At 45.0% G+C, this 20,969-nt stretch overlaps 1 protein-coding gene across 5 annotated transcripts in view; it reads right to left on the bottom strand.

Moving 5' to 3' along the window:
• The window catches only part of Palld (palladin, cytoskeletal associated protein), a 374,662-nt gene that overhangs the window by 13,528 nt on the left and 340,165 nt on the right, over positions 1-20,969 (bottom strand). For 4 of the 5 annotated variants that reach the window (XM_087900784.1, XM_087900787.1, XM_087900786.1 and 1 more), the window contains 6 exons: positions 15,354-15,489; positions 12,643-12,741; positions 11,829-11,879; positions 10,338-10,559; positions 8,589-8,738; positions 747-841 (listed from right to left, as the gene is read on the bottom strand). In XM_087900784.1, coding sequence (XP_087756910.1) covers positions 747-841; positions 8,589-8,738; positions 10,338-10,559; positions 11,829-11,879; positions 12,643-12,741; positions 15,354-15,489 — 753 coding nt within the window. The remainder of the gene's footprint in view (positions 1-746; positions 842-8,588; positions 8,739-10,337; positions 10,560-11,828; positions 11,880-12,642; positions 12,742-15,353; positions 15,490-20,969) is intronic. The other variant, XM_087900785.1, reaches the window with a different exon arrangement.

Raw genomic sequence — 20,969 nt, 5'->3', positions numbered from 1 at the left:
GTGGTACAGTCACTGGGTGACATGGCCTCCTCTTGTTTTCCGCTTACCTACTTTGCGTGCTTATCTCTCCACCAAGGGTGGAGCACGTGGGGCTCCGGGCTATTTTAGGAGGCTGTGTCTGAATCACAGCCAAGCATGATGGGCTGGCTGCCTTATCATATTCCTCTTAAGATTCAAAACTATTATTCCGAAATGGTGTCCATTGCCTGCCTGCCATCACTGCTTCAGGGTCTGGCAAAGACCTGGGCGTAGACATTTTCCAGATGCTAGAATCTCATGACAAGTCCTACATATACGATTTATGGTCTCATGGTGCTATGTTTTGAACTGAGTGATTTAAAACGTACACTTACCAAACTAGCTGATTAAGAATAGAGGTCACAGCGTACGATTGTCAGCTCACACACGGCTGTTGGTTTAGACCTGTGTTTGAACATCTGTGTTCTCTTTGCTAGTATTTTCATGTTCATGTGCCATGTAAAGGCCCTGAATCTTGATTTTCTCATGTTTTCATAAATTATGTCCCATTTAGCAAACTAAAGATCATGTATAAGAGTTTGGACACATATTGGCAAGTATTTGCTCCCTGCCATTCCTCAACTGCAAAGGGGCATACTAAAGACACCGCACACTTCAAGTCTGTGTTTGCTGTCATTGTGTTCACCCTGATTGTGGCACAGTGGTTTATAGCAATAACTGAATGAGAAGGAAGGCCCAGGGAACCCAGGAATGAGCATCGAAAATACCTTCTGGCATGAGGATGGCCCGAGGGAGAGCGGGGACTGCGGCCTCTTTGGTTGACAGCCTGTACCATTAGCCGTCCTGTACAACTGACACGACCCTGTTAGAGACATCAGAAGACATTACGTGCTATGCATGTAACCGCTGACCATCACACATTGGCAAGTACTGCATCTCATTATCCCTAAGACATTAGTTCTTAGTCATGTACCACTGGCAACCGAACCGAAGGGCCAGCGAAACCATTTGCTGAAGAACTCGGGTGACAGGGGCCTGTTTTCTCTAGGTTTGCATTAGAAATAACACCCCTCATAAATCCACAAAGTAAGGTTTCCCTAGCACATGAAGCTGAGTTGTAAAATACAATGGGAGACTGTTTTTCTCTTGCGATCCTCCATTTTCATAGTCAAACATTCGAACATGTATTTATTGTGGCCGATTCTGAGATCAGAATTAGATGATTTTAGCTTTCTATCAGGTCTTCTCAGCAATACTGCCATTAGCAGTTAGTATTATTGCTTTGCCCAAGCCATGCACTAAGGGACGCCTGCATGATACAGTGAGCATCCTGTAGGAAGTGTGCGTAGACAAGGTGAGTGTCTCAACGATGTGCCAAAATAAACAGGTGTGCGGTTTAAAACCAGGAGTGACTGGATACCCAGAACATGTGGCTCACAAGATAAAGGCCCAACTAATGAAAAGTTGCATTTATCTCTTAAGTTACAATAAATTGTAAGTAGACACATGTGATACTTAGAGGCCCCAGATGACAAGAATAAGACACCAGATCTTGCTCCGGAGTTTGGTTTCAGCTTTTCTCATGCTATTACTAACAGGCAGCAACATCAATGAGTCCCTCTCCCACTTCTCTGAATGAGTTGTCTCTAACTTCAGAGGCAAAATAGAAACAGCAAGAGAGGGGACATGAGAAGCAGAAATGCCATTAATAATTAGGCTTCATGAATTCCAGCTTGGGATGGATAGGAAACCCTTGTAGTAAGATGCCAATATAGACAGGAATGCGGCCGTGTGTTGGGGGCTGGAGTTCCAGCCGAGCGTGGGCAGGGCAGATTGCATTAGAATAAACAAGGTAGGATATCATAGCCAGAAACCCACAGTAGGATTTCCTGGAGGGCAGAAATCCAGTCAACCTTGGTCTCTGGTCTTCCCAAGCATGACTTCTCCAGGGATGCAGCCACTCAGAAAAGGCAGACCAGAGAAGAGTTCTTACTACATAGAAAGGGGTAGATGACAACGAAATGCAATAGGCTCCTCCCACTAGACAGTGAGTGTTTCTAGCACTCAACATTTCTGCAGAGTGGAGCCCAGACTCTGTCTTTCCCCAACACTGCTGAGGAGAGAATTAGGAGGAGGACTGTTCCCCCATTAGATCTTAGACTCACTGTGCCTGAAGCCCAGGCTACACACAGGTGCTCATAGTGTCTCAGCAAACACTCGAGACTCTCTAGAATAGCTAGGAATCAGGAAGTTAATCTCATCCAAACCTTCTAAATCGTACTCACTCTGGGAAAATCTACCTGTGACTCACTTAGAAGATCTTTCTCCATTAATTACTCCACTGATAAATCATGGTAGATGCTTTATCAGATGAACACATAAAATCTAAGATCTCCCTTTGAGACCGAGAACAAGAAAGACCATGTTTGTGTTTCGCTGACAGCCTTACGTATACTGACGTGGGCTGTGGATTCTGTGTCTGTGTTTCTGATTCAATGGTGGGATGTATAGAAATTAATACACCCTTCCTGTGGCATAAGCCCAGGACGCATGAAAAGTTTATGTTAACCAATCATTTATGTAGTCAGAAGATCATGGAGTATAAATTAAATTCAAACCTTAACTTTGAATTTAGGAAAGCAAACGTGAATAGCTTAAAAAAATCCCCTTAAAATCAATTTGAATTCTGGTTTTCTTCTACAACTTTGGGCAAGATAAGGCTAGATGAACGAATACACATATGCACACCTCACAAAGATGCTGTAAGGTTTAGATGCTAAAGGAGGAGGTTACCATTTATGATCTTTCTACTTACATATTAACATTCACTTCTACATATAAACAGGGAGGGCTTGGTCTTCGAGAGGTAGGATTATATGTCTGATTACTTTGTTGTTACTGGCTAAATATATCACTGCATCACAAAGATGCCGCCTGTGTGCACCAGAAGAAAGTTCCGCCTGTGCACACAACGAGAGAGTTCCACCTGTGCACACCAGGAGATAGTTCCGCCTGTGCACACCAGGAGAAAGTTCCATCTGTGCGCACCAGGAGAAAGGACAGGTGTGAAGTCTGAACACTTTACTAAGAGGGTGATCATTTGGAATCAGCACTGAGGATTTTAACCCTCTAAATATTCCAATCAACCCGAGGAACCATGAAATTATGCACAACTACACGAAATTGTACTTGGTTTTAATTTTCTGATTTCCATCTGCTCTATTAACTTGTGGAATGGTAATCAAGTGAATTCTTAAGCAAAGCCCAGACTAAGCCTGGGAACCCCATCCCAACATAAACACAACCGACACATTAACTTTCTGTATTTAACTCAGCCCTGTGTTAAGTCTATTTCGGGGGGAAAATTCAGAGTTTAAAGTCACACTACAAGCATGAAGTTTGAATTGTTACAGTGATTCTCCACGAGACGTCTAGTTTGTGGAGGTTATTCAATGCCTCATCACTCGCGCCCAGTGTTTACATGATATGAAAATAACATTTATGTTTCATAGTTTATGAGCCTAACTCACGGCACACAAGCCCCTGCAAAAGCCTGCCGCTTGTGTACATCATGCAATTGGAGGAAACAGCAAGCTGCAAAACAGCCCTCCCAAACCCAAATGCATCATCAGGTAACTTAGCAACGCAACAAAACACAGCCAAACACTCATGTTTAGATTCAGCTGCATCTTAAAGACAGGATTAGAGTCTGAAACAACCGTTTCTGGGCTCTGCAAATTGGCAATGTCTGGTGTAGTGCTGTACAGTCACGTTAAGCTCTGTGAGCGCTCTGGTCTCTGATGAATTGCTGGGGCTGGACACGTGGAGTACAACACATGGCCTAAGCGACACGGGTTCGGAGCCGTGTGTTCTGTCCCAGGTCAAATTTGGAGGGTGCTAACAATATCTAGCATGTTTCTTAGTCCCCAAAGATTCATCGAGGTGGAAAAATACCCTGTTTTAAAATATCCTGCTGAGAGTCAACATCTTCTTTCTTGCGTGCTTTCTGTAGGCATTTGCCCTGTGCGGGCAACCCCTGCCTTCTGTGCCGTGTTACTGAATTCATTTTCACTCTGATCCCGTCCTCTTCCTCCTGGCCATTTCACATCACGTAGGCCACAGACTATGACCTGTCTCCCTTCCCAGCTTTCACGATTAGAAAAGAACAGTTGAAGAAGCTAAAGGCCATCAGGGCCTGCAGTTTTCGGTCAGCTACACTTGATGTCTCGGAGAGTGGATGTGTCTTGAGTTAGTTTTCTGTTTTGATTTCCTATCCGTGTCTACTTTGGGCAGTACTCCTTTAAATTATTTCAAATGCACAAATGACAAGAACATGACAACAGTTCCGTATGCAATACCAGGTGTCCTAAGGTTGCGACTGTGGCTGGTTAATTACTTTTCACACCATGTGTCCAGAGCCACAGGATATCAGGTCGGCCAACGTGTAGGCAGAGAAATGGCCTGTCACTTGTTCTAATTTCAATGCCACCTTTTCTTCATGTATAGGAAGATTAATCTCATTATCTATATAGGAGTCACAAAACCTACATCTGGCATATTTTGACAGGATGCACCAGCTCCTAATGAGTCAGGATGGATAAAAAGGTTTTACTTCGGGAATTAAAATCACCCTAGGACCATGACCAGACACTTTGGGCTAGCGATTACTGTAAAGTATCACAAATTCCTGAACCCGTTCCCAGCGATGCTGACGGGATGTAAACATCAACACAACCTGTTCCCAAATGTCCACTTGGAGGGTTTCTGCAGACTGCCTTCTGGAGCCCGCCACCCTGCTCTGTGGCGGTGGAGATGGAACCTTGGTCTCTTACGCAGGTGGCTAAGGGCTCTACCTCTTAGCTGGATCCTAAGCTTCCCCTGCTTCGTCTTCATTCTTAGGTCCATCTCGTAATGGAAGCATTGCGGGCAGTTTGAGATTTAGATCTGTAAGTAGTGGTCTAAGAATGGGATCCTAGGGTTTACTGAGGATCCAGTAGGAGGTTTGCTCCTCCTGGTCAACTCAGAGAATTCATTCTAATCACCCTTTTCTTAAATCACAGGAGAGGGAGAGCTGGGATTCTGTTTTTTTGCTGATGTCATCTGGTCCACTGCTAACATCTCTGTATTTTCTCCTGGAGGCAGGAGGCAGGAATTAAAGAGGCTAATCATGAGGGTTTAGCCTGGGCTTCACAAGGCAGAGGTACTGGGACTTAGAGTGAGGGCAGTTAAGTATTCTTTCCAACTTTCTCTTGGCTCTGGGTTTGCTGAGAGCAGAGCAGCTTCCCAGTTCATGTGTGGCCCCCAGCATCAGCTGTGCTGTGGGTGCGGCCCTGTCTCTAGTTCACACAGTGGTGTTTGTGGCACAGCTGCATCTGATGCCCCCCTTCTTCCCCACGGGTGATAAAGAGAACGGATGGAGGTCAGAAGACCACACAGCAACTTTTCAAATCCCAATCCCAGCCGACTTGCTTGCTTCCCCACAGTGATGTGGGGCGGACTAGCTCTCATAGGTCTGGCCTTTGACATCTTGGTTTCACAGGCTCTCCTAAGGGTCTAGCTATAGTCTGTAGTGGATGAATCTGTGTATGTGACTCAGAATAATGGTAACATATAGAAGGTACTCTATATGTCAAATAAACCAAATGCTTTTTACACGCACTATGTAAATCCATGTTGTGATCTGTGTTTTCCGTAGGAGGAAATGGAGAAGTGAACTGATTCCGCAAGGCCGTAGGTAATGTGTGGCAGAGCTGACATGTGCTCAGAGCCGTCAGGGGCTGGAGCACAACCCTGGCTCCTCACAGACACCATCTGTGTTGTGTCTTTCTTCCATGTTCCTTCCTTCACTCTGTTCCTTTGTTTACAACTTGGAGGAGTTGGGGGCTCTGGTTTATACACAGGCTTTGGGTAAGATTATATTTTTTAACTAGAAAATGTAATTACATGTATTTATGAGCGTAATCTGATATTATAGGCATGCGGTGTGTACTGATCTCGTCTTAGTGTCTCCCTTTAACTAGTGGCTGCAGTACAGTTTGTCAAAACAGTCTCTATACCCAGACATACTGACCCTTGGGGCTGGCCGCTGTGTGAAGTCCTGTCTGTGCTCTGCTGTCCCTTGTTTAAAGCTCTTCTGTGCACACACACACTTTGGAAGAGGGCTAGAAGCAGATTCAATTGCAGTTTTGCATCTGCATTCTTTTGTCTTTAAATTCTACCAACAATTCCAAACATGCCAGGAAAGTGCACTGAAATTAATAGCAGGGACTGGTTCTGGCAAGTGCTGAGGAGCACCGATAATTCTGCCCCACAGGAAGTCCTAACCTTACTAGAGAGAACCCAACTGAAAGATTCTTGGTTTTGGTGATTCTCCAGCATTTGTTTTTAAGTAATCAGAAAACTGAGAGTTGAAATGTGTTAATAGTCAAGGAAACATACTGGAAACCAGAAAAAGGAAGGGGCAAGTTCTACTTCTTCTTTTCCTCCCAAATACATCAAATAGGGACATAAACATTAGGATGTATGTTTTATGCCTCTCTCTCTGTGTGTGTGTGTGTGTGTGAGAGAGAGAGAGAGAGAGAGAGAGAGAGAGAGAGAGAGAGAGAGAGGGAGTTTACATGTGTGTACAGGTGCATGCACATGTGTGCATATGGAGGCCAGAGGTCATTCAACATTAGATGTCTTCCCCAATCACTCGCCACTTAAGAGATAGGGTCTCTCTCTGAGCCTGGAGCTCACCGATTGTGCTAGCATTTCTAGGCAGTAACCCCGAAGATCTGCCTAGTCTGCCATGCCAGTGCTGGGTACCATCACAACCCAGCTGTATATGTGGGTGCTGAAGCCTCAGGCCCTCATGCTCACACAACAGGTGACTTACTCTCTGAGCCATCACTTCACCCCCTTTTAAGAATGATTTTCATTCTATTTTTTCAGGATGGTAGTCACGTGGTCATGAGTAACAAAATTAGAGCCTCAAGAAGGTGCTTAATATAAACACGTTTCCGGGCAGAGAGGCCGCTGTGCTCTTTGGTAACCCGGTTATCCGGATAAACTGTCTCAGTCTAAATTTTGATAGTGCACACAGATATCTTTATAGAGAGACTGGTATTTGGATAGGAAAAATCTCATAAAGATTTGTTTTGTTAAAATATCACCTTCTCCCATTTAGTACTAGCCAGGCTGCCTCTGATTAGCTCAGAGGTGGAGAGAGATGGGGTACATTCATCATGGTATGATCATACACTAAAATATATCCTAACCCAGTATTTTGAAAGCGATGAAGAATGGAATGAGATAAATGGACTGGGATTTTAAAATATGACTTTCTTCATTAATTATATAATAACTTTGTTGATTTTAGCCCTCTTCTTTTAAATATATGTCGGATATACTTCTGCAGACTTGTGAGAACCTTGTTACACATACAGAATAACCCCTGTTCATTTTGTCTTTGTTCCCGGTTGTTGCATAAGGAGCCGCTGGCTGCATTCCCACCGGGATCCCAGCTCCCCAGCTAGTTTACACCCGACATAATTACACGGAAACTGTATTCATTTAAACACTGCCTGGGCCATTAGTTCTAGCCTCTTATTGGCTAACTCTCACATCTTGACTAACCCATATCTAATAATCTGTATGTCACCACGAGGTTGTGTCTTACCGACATGAGTGTAGCCAATGTCCGACTAGGGAAGGGGAATCATGGAGTCTGCCTCATTGCCTTCTTCCCAGCATTCTGTTCTGTCTACTCCACCTACCTAATTTTCTGCCCTATTAAAAGGCCAAGGCAGACGCCATCTTTATTTAACCAAAGAAAGCAACAGAAATACAGAAGGCCCACCTACATCACCTGGTTCCCAGCAAACTGCTGTATGATCCTCAGTGAGAAGGAATCGACAGGTTTGAGTTGGGAGTGTGATGCCCAACAGCTAGTCATTAAATTTAAGAAGGCAACTGCTTTTTCAACCCTAAGTCCATGAGCAATAGAACACCAACCATTCTGATACAAACAAACCCTGAATCTACACATGGGTGTTGCTGGTGGGGAAGTCTACTAGTAACTTAAGTTCTGGACCACGCTTTCCATTGATGTTTACATGCAGTTATTTTCAAACAGTTTGGGTTTGTCTAGTATGATTGTACACGACACCACTTGGTCTATATCCTGCTCCCCTTCTCTATTTTCTCGCACTTAACTCTATTGAAATCATAGTTTATTCTTTTAGAGGCTTCTTTTTCTATATCCAAACCTTACCCTCCTTCCCCTGCCACTCCATAGCCCCAGTAAGGGGATCATATAAGATACACTTGATAGTATTCGTGAAAGGAATGGACACATGAGCCAGGATCATTCCTATAGGAATTCTTGATGGAACAAATGCTTGCAAAACAAACTTTCTATCATTGGAAGAGAGAGAGAGAGAGAGAGAGAGAGAGAGACAGAGACAGAGACAGAGACAGAGAGAGACAGAGACAGAGATAAAAGATGTAGAAAACAGTTTCACAGGTGGAAAAAACATGCAGCTTCACCTTTTAATTCAGCAGTTCCTCTGCCTGATCACAGGCTGAGCGCCAGCCACAACCGCAGCCCAGCCCCCGTCTGCTCTCACCTGAGGGTTGGCAGCCATGATCGTGTAGTTCCCGTCATCATCTAGGGTGGAGGCTGTGGTGTGGAGGGAGCAGGTCCCATCGAGATCTCTCTGAATGATATAGTGATCACTCTTTGGAGAGATCTGCTTCCCATCTTTAAACCAGTAGATCTGTGGAAGAAACCAAGGATAACGGCTGTGCACGGCCCCTCACGGTTCCGATGTGTCTCCGTGCCTGGTCTGCAGCGGGCACTGCTAAAATGCTAAACCAAGCATCTCATGGGAGACCGAATTTTGAGCAATAAAAGGAGGTAACCAAGAGCAAGTCCAATTTCACTTTAGTTTTTAAAAGTTGTACATGCATGCGTATGTTTGTGTGTGTGTGTGCGTGCACATGTATGCGTGTGCACACACGTGTGCACTTGTAGAGGCCACCAGAGGGTATCAGGTCTCCTGGAGCGCCAGTTGGGCTGTGAGTCACCTGTTGTGGGTTCTGGGAATCAAACCTAGATCCTCCAAAAGAGCAGTGAGTGCTCCAAGCTACTGAGCCATCTCTCCAGCCTGCTGTACCTCAATTTTTGTTTAATAAATATATGCTTGAAAAATTTAACTTTTTTTCCTCATTGAAACTGTTATTTACATTCATATTATTCACATGAAGTAATATGTGTCTACCTACCTATATACAGCCCTGATAGTGATTAGCTCCATGAAGTGGCACTATATGCATTTTTATTTTCTTTGCAAATGTATTGGCAATTAAAATGTTTTCCTTGTAAGGTAAAGGTGAAAAGCTTTATAGAATAAAAATGACTTTATAGAATAAAAATGACTCCAAACTGTTTCTGGTGGCTTGTGCGCAAAAAAGTGTACCAGGGAGGGAGCACACACAGTCGGATGATGGCTGCAAGGCCACTGTGTACTTCTGGGTCAAGACGCAAATGACCCATCTTTCTCAACTCTCCCCAGTACCTTTAAAAGGAACACCGTATATTTGAAAGGCACAATATTTTTAACTATGTAAGTTGGACTGATTGAAAACTACATATTAAAAATAATTAGGTAAAAATAAATCTTGATCAAATAAAAAAAATTTGTCTAAAGTTCCAAATTTTGCAGGGTAGTGGTGTGGTTGTAATAGGAGACCAGGAAGATGCCTAGCTAGGAGACAGAACCTGCTTGGGGTGGTGTGAGGTGAAGAGCCCGGGAGGGCCAGGGAAAGAAAGAGAGCAAACATAATGACAGGCTGTAAAGAGGATGCCACGGTGCAAGCCGTTGCCCAGCGTGTTCACCTAGACAGCAATGGAAAGCTTTCTGCCCTGGAGTTAGGAAGACTGGACACGTTCAGTCCTGAATAAACACGCCCTTTCTTATCCTCTTATTGCCATAGCTTTACTGACTTACCCTTTCCCCCTGAGAGAAAGGGCCGCACTCTGTAGCTCCGACTGGCCTCGAACTCAGAGGTCCACCTGCCTTCCTTCCCTAGTACTGGGATTAAAGGTATGCACCACCATGCCTGGCTTTCTATAACTCCTATGTTTTTTAAAATTGGATCCAAGCTATAAAAACTGTATTATGTGGTAACCACCAGAATTGGATTAACTTTCAGGTCTAAAATTACATTATAAAAGGCATAGGTCCCCACTCCCATCATGCATTTTTATTGATTTATTTCTGATGAAGCAAAGGTACAACTAGAGCATTCCTCCTCATGCGTTGCTCAGGTATTTTCTTACAGCAATGCTTTAAAAAATCACGTCGCTTGCTTACCTTTGGCTTTGGATTCCCAGCCACTCGACACGTGAAAGTCACAGGCATCCCCTCAAAGATCTTGTAATGTTTCAGCTTCATCTCGAAGAAGGGTGCTGCGGCACTTTCGCCAGGCACTTCCGGGTACTGCAGCTCGTCGCCGGACTCGTCCACAGGAGAGCGCTCCAGCCGGTACTCTATCTCACTTATCAGTCTCTGTTCGCAGCTGGAGACTTTGTACTCCTAGACCGGACAAAGAAGGCCCAAGTCAGCACCTCCTAGGCAGCAGCTCCCTCGCTAACAAAAGCTACCAGAACACGGGGAGGTAGGGGTTACAGTGAACCATGGTCTGTCTGGGCTCAATTCGACTTCATCGGGAAGCAGGGAGCCATATGGGATTGGGTTTGGGTGATATTTAAAATTATCTTCAAGTCTGATTCCCCAAATGAAACAAAAGCCATAAATAAATAAGCAAGCACCCACTACCTTTCCTGGGAAGGAGTGGAGAGGAGCACTTAAAATACGAAGGAAAGGCTATCCATCCTAAATTCCTGAGAAGGAAACGTACTGGTCTCTTCTATTAGGTAAAAACGGATCTGGGCCGCATGCCTCTCTGGAAGGCTACTAGTGCATGGGGCAAGCAACCGTAATAGTGCTCAGAATTTTGTCAAGTAAATAAGGGACAGCACCACGTCTTTCAATTTTCGCTCCTCTCTGAACACACAACGCACACATTACACTGGGGCTTCCTCTAAAATCTGCAGCTATTAGGAGCCCATCTCTTAAACAAAGGCAAGAATGATATAGCATAGCCACAACTTGGGTTAAAAAACAAAAGCAACACCCAGACTCTATCACATGTGGCAATGTTCAGGGTGGAGCCTGCAGTTCCTTGCTTGCAAATTCCCATGCACACAGAGTAGCCCACCATTGCACACATTCCCTAGCTGAGTAACAGGCTTTTTTTTTTTTTTTGATAGGCTCTTGCTATGTAGCCTAGGCTAACTTTAGCCATCCTGATTTCTCAGCTTTCCAAATCCTCGGATTGCAGATGTCCACGATCATGCTTGCCTCTGAGACTATTTTACTTATGCTTCTCCCTTTAAAAAGTTCCTCAATCTTCAGAAAAGAGTTCACTGGTGTGAGGAAAGGAACCCAGCAGTCAGAATAACGTGATGAAAGCCACACGTTGCAAGCTGTTTCATGTCATGTAACCCCCATCAAATGTATCACCTCCCCCTCCCAGAAAGGTGTCTGATGAATGAAAAACTATTCATGCCTTAAAGTTTAGTGTATTCACTCAGGCTAGAAATTAAAGTCAAGTTTGCAGCTAAAGGTTAAGAAAAGGCACCCTGCAGTAAATAGGTTTGTTTGCTACTCCATGACAAACTGGTACCGGCCACCGTATGTATAATTACCACATAGCCGTGAAGACAGACACACAGATACGAAAGGAAGCACAGAAGTTAGGTACAGTGGGAGACCGGACAGAGGAGAAGGGCGGAGCTTAACCTTTTGACCATCCAGAGGACTCCCTACAGAAGCCCGAGGAGCCCCGGCATCCTGAAAGGCAGAAGAGAAGAAGTGAAGACCAGGAGGCAGATGCAGCAGGATTTCCAGATTCCCTTGAATGGGACGTTGGTGGTGGTGAGCTTGAGGCTTCTGAAGGGAAATCTGTTCTCAAGGACTGGGAGAAGAGGCCACCTGATCCTTTAGACTTGCTTTAACACTTTCTTGGGCCTCTGGTTTGCTTTTCATTTGAGGCTACATCTAAGCACTCGAATTGGATTAATAGAATTATAAAGCAGGTTACACCAGATCCACAAGACGACCTTTACTTTGGTAGTAGCAGGGGCGTAAGATAGCCCTTTAGATCTCTGCCAGTTAGTGTTTTATGGTCACCTACATGAAAGAGGGCAGAGGTCTCTTTTCTGAGCATAGGGGGTCTAATTTTGGCTGACATTAAGAACATGATGGGGACATTTATTAGCTTGTTTCAAAGACCACGAGCGAAATGGTTTTCCATTCAAAGCCATTTTGCATGAAAGCATAGGACAGTTTGGAAGCATGAAGATACTGGGAAGGAAAGCCCGGGGATCAACACCAGGTATCAAGCAGTGGGCATGCTCTGGTCATCCATCACGGCGGTGGTCAGGCATCTGCCCAGTGAGCATCACCTGTGAGGCTGATGGGACAGCAACCCTGCTTTTCTGCGACGTGCCTGCTACTTCTCACACAACTGATCTCAAGAGCAGAGCCCAGAAAGAGTGTGGGGAGAGTGGGCAAAATGGCGATTATATCCCAGGAAGTTCAAGGAGCATGGTACCTGATTGGCTGCCGTGTCTTCTGGCTCTTGGACGCTGAAGACATTTGCACTGTCAGCACCGAGCAGGCGGCGAGCCATTCTTTCCTCGTACGTTAGCCTCTGCGCAAAACAAGTCACAGAAACACGGAATTAGGGGAACATCGCGTTTATGCGTTGCTAATAGAAAAAGAATAAAAAACATAGCATAGGTTTTGACATTTTTCTGTCACTATCTAGTCTCTCCTTGGCTTCATAGCTCTATCCCGAAGAGTCTGTTTCTCCATGTTGGTTCCAGCCAGCGACAGAAAGAGAGTTGCTAAAAGGGACACTGTGAGGAAAAGCAGGTGTTGACGGCAGAAACAATCCTATCGGTCAGTCCCCACTCCATGTGACACCAGAATATGCTCAGCAGGAGCACATGGCAGTATGAGCTCAGCTGGCAGTGTGAGGCCAGCTCCCCTGGAGCTTCCCTGCCTCGGCTGCTATGAACTGTAGGCAGCTTGAAGCAAATGCGATCTGCAAAGAATGACTACACATGGCTGGAGTAAGGACAAGCCAGCATCCAGCATCCACCATTCGTGACTCCTCAGATGTACACTGTCTGCCCACTGGGAGGAAGGCCATCCTGCTGCTCCCTCTAGGTGTCTGCTGGGCTGCTCCTGTGTGTGGCATGCCAGCCGCCTTGTGATCCTTGTACTTGCGCATTGTTTCTATGTACCTTAGAATTACAGATCTTGGAGGAACTTTGAGAGCTCACCGATCCCTTCAGGGGTATTTTCAAACAAGGGATTGATTAGAAATAAGGAATAATTGGTAGGGTAGAATCTAGAAATATATAAAAGTACAAGCATTATTTTAGATGAGCCCTCAAATTTCTGAATGTCAACACAAACAGTATTCAGCATTCTCTAATCAGAAAAATATGTTGGATGGATTTACAGTTTCCAGTAATTGCTGGTTCTGGTCCCAGCTGAAACTGGGAAGTGAAACAGATCAAATGCCAAATAGTACTAAGGTTGAAATGATTTCATTTGCTAAAGAAATGGCAGGGGACCCGAAGAGGGTGTGTGAAAGTTTGCAGGGAGTGATTCGATCCAGGGATTATGCAAAGTGATTTTATCAATTCTCTTAACTGGAGGGAGGTCAGTTTTCAAAAGGAGGTTTAGATCTCTGCTCTCTTACAAAGTCTCCCAAATGCTATGGTGGAGAACAATGTCATCAGTGGGAGGCCTGTTCCACATAGGCAGAACTAGCAACTGGTACCTACTCCTCACCAAGATGTCCCCATTACCCTGAGAGCCATTTTCACTTCACAGTTTTGTTTCTATGTCACTGTGCCGTGTGGAACTGCAAACCCTTGTCCAGAGAAGCCAAAATAAGTAACAGAGTATTATGTAATGCTACGAACAACTCATTTGAGAATTCCCTTTTTGAAAAGAAGAACCTACCTTTTCTTGTCCAAAACTATCGAATGTGGGAATGATGAAACTGACTGTGAGGGCTTAGTTATTGCTAAACAGATAAATATAAATAATGTGTACATACAAGAGTCATAAAAATATATGCAAGTCAAGTAAAAAGTATATATACCAATAATATGGTTGAGTTGTAGCTTATAAAAGCTTTATTTTTTATCCAAGAGAAGCCCCATCCATAAGGAATATTTAAATAAAAAAAAGTAGTGTGCCCTAGGGGATTTGGAGAGATGCCCTCACCTGGCTAGAAAAATATTCCCATAAGCATCTGTTTTAATCCCCCGAAGGCTTTGTTGACAGCGCCAGGGAAAGCATCCAGACTGTGTGAGCGCTTGTCAGGGGCCATGTTCCCCTCTTTGCAGAGCCCAGGCAAGTGAGCACCACAAGGCTTGCAAGAAGCTTAATCTTTCTTAGATTGAGAACACTTAATAATTGAAATCAGCGTTTCAATTTCCTCTGTTCTCCAGCCTGCCAATTAAATGAGGCTCATCCACATTTTTATTGATGTTTCATGATTAAAAATCCCAGAAAGTTAAAGTGTTTTCTGTTCTGAAAAGGCGTCTGAGAGGACTTTATCCAGCACCTCCTTCTGCTGAAAAGCCAAGTTTATTTTTCCAGTATTTCACAGTTAGTCAAAAAAAGACCCATCTCTTAAGTTCAGGCTGCCTGATTTGCTAGCTTTCCTGAGCCCTTGAAAACCCCGAGATGATAAGAAAAGGGTAAGTAAGCAAACCAGCACAGCTGTGGGATATCTAAGTAGTTGATGCACTTAGTCGCTAACCTATAGCCTTAAAGCATAAGTAGTTTGTGTTGTCGAGCTTGGAAGTATAGCTTTAAAGCTCTGATCAAGACAGTGGGACAGGCATTGCTCAAGGTGGTGGAGCAGGGTCTCTTCAGTCAGGGAGGGTACGGTTTCACCTTGGCAATGGTTTCACTAGCACAGGTTATTCTGCGTGGAAGCCTTTCATTCCAGGTCACTGCTCCGGGTGCCTGCGATCCCCGACCACCTTCCTGATTCCTCCCGAGGAGCCACCGGGCTAAGGTGGAATCTCTGTGCATGTGGACAGCTTATAGAGGCACCATTCATCATGTGTTGTGGTTTCAACCCTAGTAGCTGCCCTTCCTACTTCCTTTTCTCTCCTACTCACTAGGAGGGATGATGAGAACAGCCTGGTGGGCAAGTCTTATGAACCAGGAGAAGGGATCTGGGGAGCGGGGAGCTAGGATTCGGAGTGTAAGCCCCTCCTCCATCAGTACCGGCTGGCCATTGTTCAGAAGGTCCTCCTTGAAGCGAAGTTTCCGCTCCAGGTCTTGAATGACAGCATCCTTTGACCCTTGAATCTCCTCATCGGAGGCTATTCTAGCAGTTCTGCTGGCCTTCTTCGGAAACCCCCTGCACAACGAAAGCAGAAGGGGTACAGTCAACATGAGTCCAAGTCAAACAAGTTCAACAGCGAAAGCACAATGTAGCAAGATGCCATTCACAGTTTATCTCTGTAAAGCACATACAGCCGTTCATATGAAGAGAACCATGGAAGATGCTTTCAGGAGTTCGGGAAGCACCAACTGAAATCAGTTCTTGGAGAAGGTTCAGATAGCCAAGAGGCATCTCCAATGGCGAAGTAAATGTCACAGATGGGATGCCAGTGTTTCAATCCTAGGGGGTAGGAACGTGAAGTGGAAAGGTGACGTGGCTTGCTATCAGGTTTAAACAGGCTCGATCTAGGTCCTGTCAAATTTCTTAAAGTTGCTTATTAATTACATATAAAATGAATACAAATCAATGCAACGTGAAGGTCAAGAGGGTTTGAAAAGGGCAAATTCCTCTCATGATTTTTTAAAAACAATTTCTGGTCCTTCATAAGTCACTGTATTCAATGACAGGACTTGCCTCATTGTAAGCTACTCACCACTTATCAGAAATACCTGGGGTCAAGATTTTGGGGATGGTGCTCAATTGGTAGAGTACTTGCCTAGCACACACCAAAACCCGGGTTCTACACTCAGCACAGAGATTAAACCGAGTGTAATGCCTGTCATCCACACACTTGGGAGGTGGAGGCAAGAGAGGCAGGGGTCCAAAGTCATTCTCAGCTACATAGCAAGTTCAAAGCCAGCCCAGACTATACAATACTCTGTGTTAAAAAAAAGTGAAAATCCTTCATGTGTCTTCTACATTTTATACATAGAACCCTAGGGCATTCTCCACAGACTCCTTAGTGTGTCTGTATGTAGTGTGACCCATCACAGGAAATTATGTGTGGGAGTTTTCACGTACAATGTCACGTGAACGCCCCAAACAGTGTGTATTTGGGAGTTTAAAAACTCGATTTTTACATTATGGATATTCGACCTGAATAACATTTGCGACTTCCCCTCCCATCTCCACACATTCATCTATTTAACTAATGTAAGTCTGAATTATAAGATCTTTGGTGTGATTTCATACAAGAGGGCTCTGGCTGGCCTGCATGTCTTAACATGGCTGGTAAGCCGTAAGTCTGAACGCCTACAATAAATAGGTCACCTTATAGGTAACACTTCTTTCCGAAGGCTGCAGCAATTCCTTAACTGGGCGCCAGGGGGCACCAATGCTGCGTGCTGGGGAGGTGTGGACGCCTGCTGGTGTCTTAAGTAAACTGCCTTCTATTTTTCTGTCTCTGTCCTGATCGCCTCAGTGGGTAGAAATCAAAGAGAGCCTGAATGTGATGCAAAGGGAAAATGAATGACCTATTGCCACCTTATTCAATTAAAAAAAAAAAGCAAGTTATAGAAAAATGCATTTAGTACTTCCACTTAGAACGAGGCAAAAGCTAGTCTGGTGTGGGGCGGAGGCTCTCTGAGCTTATGGGCCAAAGGGTCACCATGACCCTGAGGAGCTGTCAGTAGTGGATCTGCAACCTCTTCCAGACCTGATTTAGTAGAATCAGCAACCGCTCCGGGTGCTTCCGACACATGTGAAGGCTGGATAAGCAAACCCAGGGAAACACATACATGTGATAAAATAGGGGTGACCAGCTCAGGAATTCAGGGTATTGGTTAGCTCAGGGGACAGGTAGGGCAGTGTATGCAGCCGGTGAAAGGTCACACAGGGCTTTCAAAGGTACAAGAAATGAATGCTTGGGTTTATTACTAATACATTATCAGTACATATAAATGATATATATCTCAACTTACATATCTTACAATAGGATATTTCTAAATGATACAAAAGCTTATGTTGAATGGTGGTACATGCCTTTAATCCCAGCACTCAGGAGGCAGAGTCAGGTGGATCTCTGTGAGTCCGAGGCCAGCCTGGTCTACAAGAACTAGTTCCAGGACAGGCACCAAAGCTACACAGAGAAACCCTGTCTCAAAAAAACAAACTAAAAACAAAAACAAAAAGCTTACTGCAAACGTGTCAACGCATCACTCCCTGACAACATTGTTTACTATGGTAAGAAGCAACGGATTTACTAGCTTTTGGTTTCTTATTTTTCTGTTTAAACTTGGGGGGAAAATAAACCTGAAACAAGCAAGCAGAAAATGTAGGGTTGCTATAACTGCTCCACACCCTATGGCCGTTGATGCCGTGTATCCAGGGGGAGGGGGGGGGCTGTGCACCAAGTTGTCCCAGCTGTCATTCTTCCCTACGGTCCAGGATTCTTTGATTCCTTCCTGAATGTTTCTGATTTAGTTGGGTGTTAACCCTGAGTGCCGAGAGAGGAGCTCTCCTATCCCGACGCAAGGCCGGTTCTAAGTCAATTTGAGTTTTTGTTTGCTTTTTCCCATTCTTCTAGGTGTAAATTTAGTAAAGGCAGGCGACATGCCTTGACCACAGAGAGTAATGGAAGTGGTTGAGAAGGTCATGCGTTCCCATCTCTAAAGGAGACACAGGGAAACATGCCGCTCTTCTCTCATTGGTAGAAACAGAATGCCCCATCCTAGCTTTGTTTTGTAAGTTGGCAAACCCCATGTATTTCATCTGCTTGTAACCGAGTCTTCTGATCCAGAGGAAAATATCCCAGCCAATAAACCTGTGTTTCCAGGTCCGTCTAGTTCAGTCACATTGCCCCGGCACACCAGAGTTAAACATTAAGGAAACAAAATCTGTGACATCTTTAACTTTTGTTCTATTCCCTGAGAAGTGATCTTGAGATTTAGGGAGATCAGAAGAGGCAGAAAAAGAGGTGGTGACCTTGCTTAAGGCACCAGTAGGGTCATATGAATTAGAATTCCACTTTTAGTATCATGCAGTCATTTAACAAAAATGCTCATAGTTTTCTGGGTCTCCTATACAGACTGCTCCCAGCTTTCACATTAAGGTCCCCTTGGAGAAAAGTGCCCGAGGCTATCCCGCTGGTAATGTCCGTGTGTGTTCTTCATGCGTCTATCCTATGATTATCTGTATTCTTGAATGGTCTCTCTCCCGCTGCGGCTCTTTTGCTCACCCCAGATGTTTCTGCAATGAGGGAACATATGTATTATTTATCTTCACTTCCGTCTTCCTCTCCCTTTCCTTCTCAGTCAGGCATACCAGTGCCGAACCATCTGAAGTCAGATGACATGTAAACAGCCAAGCTCGGGACAAGTAAATATTACACAATTTTGGAAGAAAGCTTTGTGCCGCTTTTGTTATAGCCTCAGAAACAGAACAGTTGGCTTCTGAAGTCACCTGAAGGACAAAACTGAAGATGGAGAAGCGCTGGCGCATGAACTGCGCATGCGTGCGATGTCCCCAGCGTCTCAGCCTGAGCAGTCTAACCACACTGCGCAGCCGTGGCTGAGCAGCATCTGAGTACAGAAGACTCCCCTGTGGTGCTGGGTTTTAGGCACGAGTAAGAACCAAAGGTGAAGCTGGGGATTGTGGCGCTCGCCTTTAATCCCAGTGCTTGAGAGGCAGAGGCAGAGGCGGGCAGAGTTCTGGGAGTTTGAGGCGAGGCCAGCCTGGTCTACAAAGAGAGTTCCCAGAACAGACAAGACTGTTACACAGAGAAATCCTATCTCGAAAAAAACCAAAGAACTGGAAAACCAAAAGAAAAAACAGAGGAAAAGAACCAAAGGCATAAGAAAGTGAATGTCAAGAACAGACGAGACGATGTAAATGAGAGAACCATAGCCTGCTCCAACTGTCTGGGCCGGATAACGCCGTCTTTTCTAGAGTGGGCCCTGCTGGTTGGAAAGCGTTTTCCAGCGAGCTGGGCTTTTTTGGAGGGACTTAGAATAGCTGCTCTGGAGCATTTCCACAGTGCCGTCATCTACCTTGGCGTGATCTCGTACACTCAAGTGTTTATCGTTTCAGTACAGGAAAGAAAAAGAACAAAGGGAAGGACATTTCACGGGTGGTAAGAGCCACAGACTGTCAGGTGTATAGACAGGTGGCTTACATTAGCAGGGTCAGGTGCCCTGAGTCTGAGGTCATTAGCTCAGAGTGTAAGGGACACTAAGTTACTGCCTGTGTGGAGACCTATGGAGATCTGGGTAGGCAGTGCATAGACCCTATGGTCAGAATGAGCCCCAACGGGCAACCGACAGCCACTGTGAGCCACGGGGGAAGACATAGCAAAGACATCATTCCTCATACATAGTTGGGACCTTTAAAAAAATGGGGGTGGGAGGGAGAGCTCATTGGAATAATTCAGAAACTATTTCAGGAGAGCAAGTTAGAAACTGCAGGGAAGGTTTGGAGTAAGACTGGCGTCCGAAATCAAAACAAAGTGTTTGGGAAGGGGAGACACAGGCAAAGAAAAGTGCTCCTGTTTCCAGAGCAAAGCTTTAGAACGCCCTGCTGGGGTCGGAAGTGACGGGGCTGTGGGTGCTTCCTCAGGTGGCCCTCCCTGCTTTTGACAAACGAAGAAGAGCCAGCTCATTAGGGAGCAAACAGGCAGCTGCTGACAAGGGTGGGGGGGAGGGTTCTCTCTTCAGGTGATTTGTGCAACTAAACAAAAATGCTCATTCAAAGTAAACTGTACTCAGACTAGACCTCTTCACAAAATCCCGCACTCAGAGGCAAACCTGAGCCAGTAAACAACTTGGAACAGGCTTCCCCGCTAAGTACTTCCGTGTGTATATACTAGGCCCAGCTGTCCAAAGGACACCACAGAACTGTCCCCTCTGGCTTTGACAGTAAACCACTTGTCATTTTAAACAGTATTCATGCGGTGGGGGCGAAAGAATTTAGCGCATGTGAAGAGCACCTGGAAGGTGCGCTCTTCTGGGTCACGTCAGCACCACATGCCTCTCCTTGATACTCCTTCAGGTCAGTTCTGCAGAGTCCGACAGCTGGAGCTCCAGTCTGTCTTTCTGTCCTTCCAGCCACTCTAAACCCTTTGCTCTACAGAAGTTGCGTGGCCTGAGGGTAACTCAGTTCCACAACCATTTCAGGGCTTGGATGAGCAGACACTCTGTGATCCTTCCTATATTCAATGGTGTCATACATTCAAGAATATGTAAAAGGATAGTTGTTTTGTTTGTTTGTTTGTTTGCTTGTTTTTAGTTTTTTGAGACAGGGTTTCTCTGGGTAACCCTGACTGTCCTGGAACTCTCTCTCTCTCTCTCTCTCTCTTTCTCTCTCTCTCTGCAGACTAGGCTGGCCTCAAATTCACAGAGATCCACTTGCCTCTGCCTCCTGAGTGCTGGGATTAAAGGCGTGCGTCACCACCATCTGGTTAAAGATAGTATTTTTTTATAACTACTATTTTTAAATTGAAGCTTACTTCCACACTAAAATGGCTAAAGCATAGAAAATTGAGCACCATAATAAGCTCTTACTTATAGGGCTACGGTTAGCTTCCCCTTGTCTTCTGTGAGGAAAGAACTGAGAAGGCTGCGCATACCACACTCTATGACTGGTATTGTGTCCTTCTTGCCGGTGTCTGCCTGAGCTACCCC

The sequence above is a fragment of the Myodes glareolus genome, chromosome 23, assembly GCF_982192425.1.
Source record: "Myodes glareolus chromosome 23, mMyoGla1.1, whole genome shotgun sequence".
Taxonomy (NCBI): domain Eukaryota; kingdom Metazoa; phylum Chordata; class Mammalia; order Rodentia; family Cricetidae; genus Myodes; species Myodes glareolus.
Note: the sequence above shows the minus strand (reverse complement) of the source record. Positions and strands in the feature narration are given on the sequence as shown.